The sequence below is a fragment of the Primulina huaijiensis genome, chromosome 5 (genome assembly GCF_012295235.1).
Source record: "Primulina huaijiensis isolate GDHJ02 chromosome 5, ASM1229523v2, whole genome shotgun sequence".
Classification (NCBI taxonomy): domain Eukaryota; kingdom Viridiplantae; phylum Streptophyta; class Magnoliopsida; order Lamiales; family Gesneriaceae; genus Primulina; species Primulina huaijiensis.
The window spans coordinates 15,708,221-15,717,563 of NC_133310.1; the positions used below are offsets into that span (position 1 = coordinate 15,708,221).

Below are 9,343 nucleotides of genomic sequence, written 5' to 3' on the forward strand. Positions count from 1 at the left end.
TTTTTTTTTAATGCATGATTTTCTCAAAAAAAAAAAAATATATTAATACATTTTTTTCTATAAATATTTCAGCTCTATGTTATAAAATCGAACACATTTACCAATTTAACAAGAGATTTTATGTCTAGTGGTTAAAAAAACACCTAAAATAATATTAATTTCACATTTCTTTATTTTTTTTTTTTACAGAAGTGTTGATACACTAAACATGATTTATTATCACTTTTAGTTATCCAATTCTTTAATGTTACATAATCAATTAAAACAATAAAATTGAAATGTTTAATCTGTACATATAAAACAAACAAATATATCGCTAAATATGCAATTTTTACAATTAGTTAAATACGTTTAATTTTTTTATATCCTTCGCTATAATAATAGTAATTGTTAGATTAAGTTATTAACTTTCACAACATCCATCATATACTTTCACAACACACATGAAACACACATGCAAGTGTACATGGAAATTAGATGAGCAAAGAGTTGAGAACAAAAATGGACTGAACTTTATAAATTCATCTCGGAATACATTTGCAGGCTCTCTTCAAGGCAAAACAAGATCAAAATTGAAATCCACCCCTATCCAAGGAAAACATATACTAAATTTGCCACACACCTTCCCCACATTATCTTCCCACCAAATTACCAAAACCAAACAAAAATTCAAGAAAAGGACACCACAACAAATACATAAACAACACTGTTTCTTTCTTCCTTAATTTGATCCAACATTCCTTTTCTTGGCAACAGCGGACAAAGGATACTTCATCTCACACGATAGCTTCAGCACCTCACTTAACTCCACCGGATTGGCCTCCTCCGCAGCCCACTCGAACTGGTGTACCAGCTTCGCCACCCACAGAGCCACCGTGGTCAGGCCCAGGTTCTTTCCCGGACAGACCCTTCTCCCGGCGCCGAAGGGCGCCAGCCTCAGATCACCGCCGCGGAGGTCGATTTCGGCCCCGCCCATCGCCGGGACGAACCTCTCCGGTTTGAATTCGAGAGGGTTCTCGAACACTGCGGCGTCATGAGTTATGGCCCACATGTTGACCATAGCAGTGGTGTTGGCGGGGATCACCATGCCGTTGGAGAGGTGCACGTCCGACGTGGAGAGACGGGCCCAGGAAAGCAGCGGCCCCGGGGGGTGAACCCTTAACGCCTCCTTCACCACCGCCTGAAGATACGGCAGCGTCGCTACGTTGGCATCCGTTATCCCGCCACGTTGGCACTGCTCAGCGTCATCAAGCTCCTCCCGCAGCTTCTGTTGTACCTCAGGGTGCAACACCAGCTCCGCCATTATCCATTCAGTCAATAAAGCTGTCGTATCCGTTCCTCTGAAAATCATTTCCTGTATACGTCAACATTACAAATTGACGATTATTATGCTTAAAATAAAATAATAATCCGTAATTTCTCAAAAAATAAAAATAAAAAAATCATCCGTAACGTAAACAGCATTAACCATTAGCAATAATAACCCATAGTTAATGGCAAAACTTACCCACAAAACGGCGATCATGTCATCTTCACCAAGCTTCTCGTTACCATCCAAAGATAGCAAAACATCGACGAAATCAGCAGTATCAGCAACATCTTTAGATTGACATTTGACCATATGTTCTTCAACAATGCCTTTCACTAGTTTCCTGACGCGGGGTACGAGGACTTCGCAGCGTGCGACGATTCGTGAAGGGTCGTATATATACGAAATCCATGGAAGATGATCGGACCAATTGAAAGCGCCCAATAACTCGAACCCTTCTCTCACCATTTCATTGAGCTCCCTGAACTCTTCGGTATCCTGCGCAGAGTGGTAACTCTTACCGAAAACGCTGCCCATTATGTTGTTCAAAGCAGCTGCCTTCAAATGTTTCCTCAAACATACGCTGCCGTTTAGGGTTTGCTCGGTGGAGACATTTTCCAACATGGTTTCGCAATCGAGCTGGCGGCCTGGTTCATGCGCTGCAATCCTCCGTGGAGCGAAGAGGTGGGACGAGGCGATGCGGCGGAGAAATCGCCAATAAGTGCCGTTGGGAGCGAAGCCGATGGCCCGGCTGAACATGAGGCTCCGAGCCGACTGCTTGATCGGACGGTCAGCGAAGTGGGCAGAGGTCAGGATTTCTTTAGCCACAACAGGGTCGGACGCCACAACCGCCGGAGTGGAGCCGAGGCTGAAAGCCATAAGCTCCTTAGCTCTATGAGTCGCAGCCATGGCAGCTAAAGAACGGTGAGCCAACCCCCGGCTTAGAGTGAATAAGCTCCCGAAAACAGGAAGCCCGCGCGGCCCGGGAATCGGGACGGCGCCATTTCTGTTCCTCCCATTCTTCCACGCAACTCCACCGGGCGTAAAGGCCCATGTGAGAAGATAAAGAGACAGAAAACACAGAGCTAGAGAACATATTAGATACTGATCAAGAAGGGTTTCGGAACCTATAAAAGCTAAAAGAGTGTAAATCCCCCAGATCGAATCTTCCATTGCCATTGTAGATTCCTCAATATAGCCTGAAGAAGAACAAGAAGAAAGAGCGTACTGACAGTGAGGCCTTCGGACAAAGAGATCAGGAGTAGGAAACTTGTGAGTTCTTGTATAGTAGCTGAAAGGGCAATACCTATATATATAGGGAAATTTCGAAGCGGTTTTAAAATGGAATCCCTTTTTTTCCTTTTATTTTATTTTTTGAACAAAAAAAGTGAATGATTGTATTTCCATATATTAATCTTATTATTCCTAATTGTGTTTCACATTTATATGGTACAACAAAAGTAAATGATTGTATTTCCATATATTAATCTTATTGTTCCTATTAATCTTATTGTTTCTAATTTTGTGTTTCACGTTTATATGGTACAAGTGAATCCATGTGCATTAAAATTACTGTATTCTTATAATAAAATTTAATAAATAATATTCCCATCTTAATAGGCTAAATTGTTTTCGATTGTATCATATAAATATATATAATTCAATATCTATATTCAGACTATTTTTTCCTAACATTCCCTGTTAAACTAAATTTAAAAAACATATGCAACTATTTTTTTTAATTAAACAAGGATAAAATATAAAAATTATTATAAAATTTGATTCTAATTGTATTAACTTTCGTAGAGTCCCACATAATTATAAAATAGTTTCACAAATTATTGCAGATTTACTTTGAAGATTTTTATAAATTTTTTGATAGAATTCAATGGATTTTGGACCTTAATTAGAAGTTATAAAATAAAAATAATAGTATTTAATTATTGGAAAAAAAAATTAAAATAAAATATACATAAAAAACTGATTTTTCTTTCTTTATAAATTATAGCTGTTTGTGAAACGTCTACTAAATTTTCTTTTTGAAAGCTCGCTTTTCGTAAATTATAACTTTAAGCAAGCATGCAATAGTATATGAGCATCTTACATTTTAAAATAAAAGTAATCAACTAACCGATAAAAATACTACAGTTTAAAAATAGATAATTCGTCGACCCTCGACATACATTTTAAAAATAAAACAAATATGAAACGAGTATGAAAGTATCCATCCACTCCTAACTCAAAACATAATGTGCGAAAAATACGGTCTTCGGGTTTGCGTGCGCACATCCAACTCCGCCTACTCAGTCTTCGGCACCTCCAATCTCCTGACCAACATACTCACCTGCATCATTCACACCTAGTGAGTCTAAACACTCAGCACACATGTAACGTTATAGCAAATACATATACAAAACAGGCAACAATGAAAAGTACCGTAATAAAAATACATTTCATGATCTTATAAAATCGTATGCATAATCATGACATGTTAAAGCATAAACATATTCATAACATATCTCATCATATCAACATATATGTGTTCGTTTTCTTAAATTGAATTCCGTTCATTAGATGTGACTTTCGTATCATCGTATTAGGCGATGGTAGGGATGTAAACGAACCAAACCGTTTGTGAGCTATTCGAAGCTCGATTCGATAAAAGCTCGTTTGAGCTCGTTTAATGAGGCTCGTTAAGATAAACAAACCAAACTCAAGCTTTACAGTATTCGGCTCGTTAGCTCGTGAACATGTTCGTTGGTAAGTTCATGAGTAATCTTTTAGATGAAAAAATAATAGTTTTGATATTTGATTTATTAATTTTGATTATTATTTATGAAATATATAGAAATATCTATTAAATTTATTTATTATAATAAATTTACAAATTTTAATAAGAATAATATATTTTTCTTTAAATATATAATTTATTTTTAATTAATTTAATGAAAATTTAAATGTATAATTCATATTTATTAAGCTTGTTTAGGCTCGATAAAGGCTTGAATAAGCTCGTGAGCCATGCATATATTCGTTAAATAAAGCTCGAGCTCGGCTCGATTATAAACGAGCCAAGTTCAAACATTCAATAGTTCGGCTCGGCTCGACTCGATTACATCCCTAGGCGATGGATCCATCTATGTGTAACCGCGGTACCTGGCGACGGGGACATCAGCGACAGTATTACCCATCCACTGAGCCTTGGCCTTACATATCATCGTATTATCGTATTCGTATTAGTCACAACCAACTCTCTTCTTTCAAAACATGTCGTTATATTTTTCACTTATAAAATCATGCATATACATAATTTTTCCTTAAAATCAAACATGTAACGTATTTTTCATATTTACATAAAAAGTCATGTTCATGATAACGTGTACATTTAAAACATGCTAATTTGTGATCAGGGCCTTTCCAGGACTGCTAACTTCACTCGGGTGCAAAATAACCATTTTGTCTCTGGAAACCCTAATTGACCGTTTTACCCCTGGACCTCAAAATTCGACCCGAAGCTAACCAAACACCTCAAAGCATATTTATAAGTATTTCTTAGAAATAAACTCGAGCCCGTTTCAAAACGTAAACGATTTGTTTTAAAACTTAGACTGGGGTCTCGGTTTTAACCCGAAACTTAACCGAAATTCTCCCAACTCGAACCATGACGCGAACTTACATGACCAGCCTATAAACCACTCTTTCCAGACCACTTATCTGAAAGGGAATCGATTATGGGTGCCCAGAATGCGCAACGGAAGTTTTTAAAATAGCATTTACAAGAGAAAAAAACCGAGCACCCCTCACTAGTGTGTAGCAAATACAAAAACACAAACATACATAGTGTGTTTTAGAGTTTTACCTATCAATCACAAGGATTGATGATGGCTCCAACTAAGTTGTTAAACAACTTAGCTCTTCAATGGGTAGAAAAATCTACAAGCTTCTCTTGAGCACACCTTGCTCAAAATCAAGCCGACCACCAACAAGTTAGAACCACCTTACACTTGTACTAGAAAATGTAAGACACTTTCATTGAGAAATTTACTATCAATTCATCAAATGAAGAAGCAAAAATTTTGAAGAAGAAGGAGGAATGTTTCGGCCAAGAGGGAGAAAGAAAGGGAAGCGTTTCTTGGTTTTTACAAAATGATACAAAAGGTGTTGTGTATTTTAAAGGCATGCTAGCCTTTAATTTGAAAAAAGTTGACTCCCACCCTTTCACCTCCCTAGCATGTTATTTGGGCTTGCAACATTTACAAAGCCCATGGACTATTATTTTAATATTTCAAAAACATTTGAGATCAATTAAATCTTATTTGAATTTATTCAAGCACATTAGTTGAATAATTATTTTCATTTGAGCTCTATAAGACCCAATGTTATTTAATTAATTCAACAATTGAATTTATTTAATTTTTTGGACTCCACTAGGTCCATTAGTGTTTAGTTAATTTAACACTTGAATTAATTTAATAATTCCATAACAATGTTTAAGAAAATCAAAATTTTCAAATACATCATTTATTTGGAAAACTTTTAATTTAGGAACACTTCCACGAATTAAAAGTTACATTCCCATCATAGAAGTCATACTTCTAATTTTCTTTGTGCTTAAAAACTCCTTTATAAACCGTTCAATACATTGAACTAATTTTCTTCTCAACGAGATCTATAAAGCTAGTACTTGTGTGGCCAGTTCATTGATACAACTAGAAGTGGGTTCACATCTCAATGTGATTCAGGACTAAACATGTCATTATATAAGCATACTCCAGTTGCTCCATTCTTACTTATCAACTGCTTGATTATAAGAATGTGAGAACTTAAGTCTGATATTACCCAACCAATCATGTTAAACGCCTATCAGCATCGCTTACATGATCCCCTAGGTATCAAATGATAGTGCCTGCAAGAACAATTCCATTATGGTTAGCGTACATTACCGTCCCTTCATCTGATATATCCCGACTGATTCAACAACTATTGGTATATCGAGAGTTGTCAAAGAATCGATACTATGTGTTATGTCGTAGTTGCATCGTTGGTGTAATCTAAGAAACCCCTTTCTTAATTACTATCTACAATTTGATCATAACATAGACATGATATCACAGAGGATATCTATACCCGAAGGTAAGCGGTGAATCACCGATTACAATGCATCGACAAAATACCCAACCTTGCCACCTAATGACCCCATATGAGTCGATAAACAAGTCAAAGTGCAATGCTAGCATATAGAGTCACAATGTAGTCCCAGGTCATAAGAACTAATGGTGTACAACCATAACCTAGGATGTTTCCACTCGATAAGTGAGAACCACTTGGAAAGTCCTTTATGGAGGGTTGTTCAGTGCACTCTACAAGAAACACCTATCTGCATGCTCGGACATCACAATGTCCCCTACCAATGAAACATGGTACTCACATCGCAGATACTAATCTCAAACTCGAGCGGCCTTTATCCTTCTTAACGGTGAATGAATCGACTAGGAACTGTTTAGAATAAACAGTATTCCAAATATGAGTTTCATGATACTCATCATATGAGCATATCATATTATTTCTACTATTTGTATATTCAAGTATTTTATCTATGCAACAAGCATGGGTATACAGATAAAGATGTGTCAGAACAATAATTTCAAATATTATTAAAATAAATATTGTTTATACATAGAGTTTCAATGTCAACCCTCGTCCAACACTTGGCTCGACGGGCACCTACTCTAACAATCTCCCACTTGCACTAGAGCCAACTACCCATATACTTCAAACCCATCTATTCGTGATGCTTCTCGAATAATGGTCAAAGAAAAAGCTTAGTTAGTGGATCAGCAACATTATCTGCGGAGCCGACTTTGTCAATCGACACTTCTCTTCTTTCCACAATCTATCGGATGATGTGGTACTTTCTCAATATATGTTTGGATTTCTGATGAGACCTTGGCTCCTTCGCCTGAGCAATGGCTCCCGTGTTGTCACAAAACAGCAGAACTGGAGCAACTCTATTAGGAATGACGCCCAAATCTTAGACGAAATTCCTTAACCAAACAGTCTCTTTTGCTGCAGCTGATGCAGCAATGTATTCAACTTCAGTGGTGGAATCCGCAGTACTGTCTTTCTTGGAACTTTTCCAAGAGACAGCAGCACCATCGAGCATGAATACGAATCTAGAAGTTGACTTTGAATCATCGATATCGCTTTGGAAGCTAGAGTCGGTATAACCTTCCAATTTCAGTTCTCCACTCTCATAGACCAAGAACAAATTATTGGTCCTTCTCAAATACTTGAGGATGTCTTTCACATCTTTCCAGTGTGAAAGACTAGGGTTCGATTGATATCTACTCACTACAATTAGTGCAAAAGCCACTTCAGGATGTGTAGATATCATCCCATACATGATACTACCAATTGTAGATGCATACGGAATGCTTGTCATCGCCGCTATCTCTGCATCAATTTGAATTGAAAATATCCAGCTGAACTAATCCGCTGATCAATTAACTCATGATCAGTTAGCCACGACATCAGTTGAAGTATCAACCGACAGACTGAAAGTTCGTACAAAAGCAGAACAGATGTAACAGAGCAGAATAGTCTGATGCTTCGTACTATTATCAGATAAAGTCAAACAGCTTGAATTAAACAATGATTCAATGGATATTTGTCAATAAATGCATTCAATACGACCGTTGGGATCGAAGACTATATATAGCTGATCAAATCATTTGAACAAGGTTGGTGAAAATACTGAACACATTATTGACGATCATCGATCAATTGCGATACTCTCTTCAAGCATTTTCTAAACTTACAAATATCACATCTTCGCTCTTATTCTGATTATATTAATCTGTAGCAGTCAGGCTACTTGTTAAGAGACAATCAGTTTTCTGTTGTAAGAAATTTGAAAAAACTAAGAACTTCAGTTTGACAGTATATAAGTCAAGCTGAAGTGGATTATTACAATCTGTTGTAATATATCAAAGTATTTTAGTGAAATACCTATCCTAGAGATAGAAGGGATGACATAATAGTATTTGAAGACTCCGAACATCCATAAACTTCGTGTGTTCTAGTTGATTACTTATTCAGTTTTCACAATATTCTACACTGAGTATTCAATCTATATTTCAGTTTATTTTCGCACTATAATCAGTTGACTAATTTATATTGATATACAAGATTTCTGAATTAGTAATATACAAAAATGATTCATACTTAAAAGATTTAAAAAATCTCGAGTGTTTATTCAACCCCCTTCTAAACACTCTAACTGTATTAACCGATCCTATCGAGGACTATCATCCAAAATATTTCATGAGAACACTGTTTGTATTTGTGTTGTGTCAATTGAGAATATTCAGTTTTAGTGGGACTTGGTTATTTTTAAATATTTTTAGTTATGGTTATTTAAAGTTATTTTCTATAGAAATAAATTTCAGTTTATTCACTTTGATTAAGATTAAATTTTGATTTCAATAAAGTTTAAGGAGGAACAATTGGAAATAAACATGTTATTATCATATTGCATGAAACTTCGATGTTACACATTCACATCATAATCCATGTCATTCAGTTGCTTTGGCATATGTGACCATTGATGCTTCTAGTTACCACAATTTTTAGTGAAAGCTAATTTGATCTTATGTTGATACGATTAATGGACCAGATTGATTATAGATACATTTCGAGAATGACAACATTTTTGAGCTCATAAGTTTATTTTCATAAAACATAATTATAAGATTAAACATACATCCCAAGAAGGATATTATTGGATCAATTTTATATTGTATGGACTTATATGTGAATAATTATGTGATGTGAGTTGTTTATTAATGTTAAACTCAAATTAAAGTGATTGATTGAAATTTTGGTTAATGGGCTTTAATGTATCTGACGAGCAGTGTGGCTTTAATGTTTAGAGACAAAAATATAATTTATGTTTTTATTATGATCTAAAATAGAAAAGACATAATATAATGGTAAATATTGTCTATATAATGGTTATGATAACTGGATCGTGTG

General features: G+C 35.7%; 1 protein-coding gene across 1 annotated transcript; it reads right to left on the bottom strand.

The window, feature by feature from the left end:
• Positions 1–545: 545 nt before the first annotated feature.
• Positions 546–2,488, bottom strand: LOC140977891 (cytochrome P450 78A7-like). Its single transcript, XM_073442616.1, has 2 exons — positions 1,508–2,488; positions 546–1,354 (listed from the first exon to the last, which is right to left on the bottom strand). Exons 1-2 carry the CDS (start codon positions 2,486–2,488, stop codon positions 722–724), a joined length of 1,614 nt encoding a protein of 537 aa, XP_073298717.1. The 3' UTR covers positions 546–721.
• Between the last annotated feature and the right edge of the window lie 6,855 nt (positions 2,489–9,343).

Bases quoted from the DNA above. Each gene is read 5' to 3' on its own strand.
- LOC140977891 (XM_073442616.1), bottom strand. From the start codon at position 2,488: ATGGCAATGGAAGATTCGATCTGGGGGATTTACACTCTTTTAGCTTTT. The intron at 1,355-1,507 runs GTAAGTTTTGCC...TGACGTATACAG, and splicing joins ACATGATCGCCGTTTTGTGG to GAAATGATTTTCAGAGGAAC.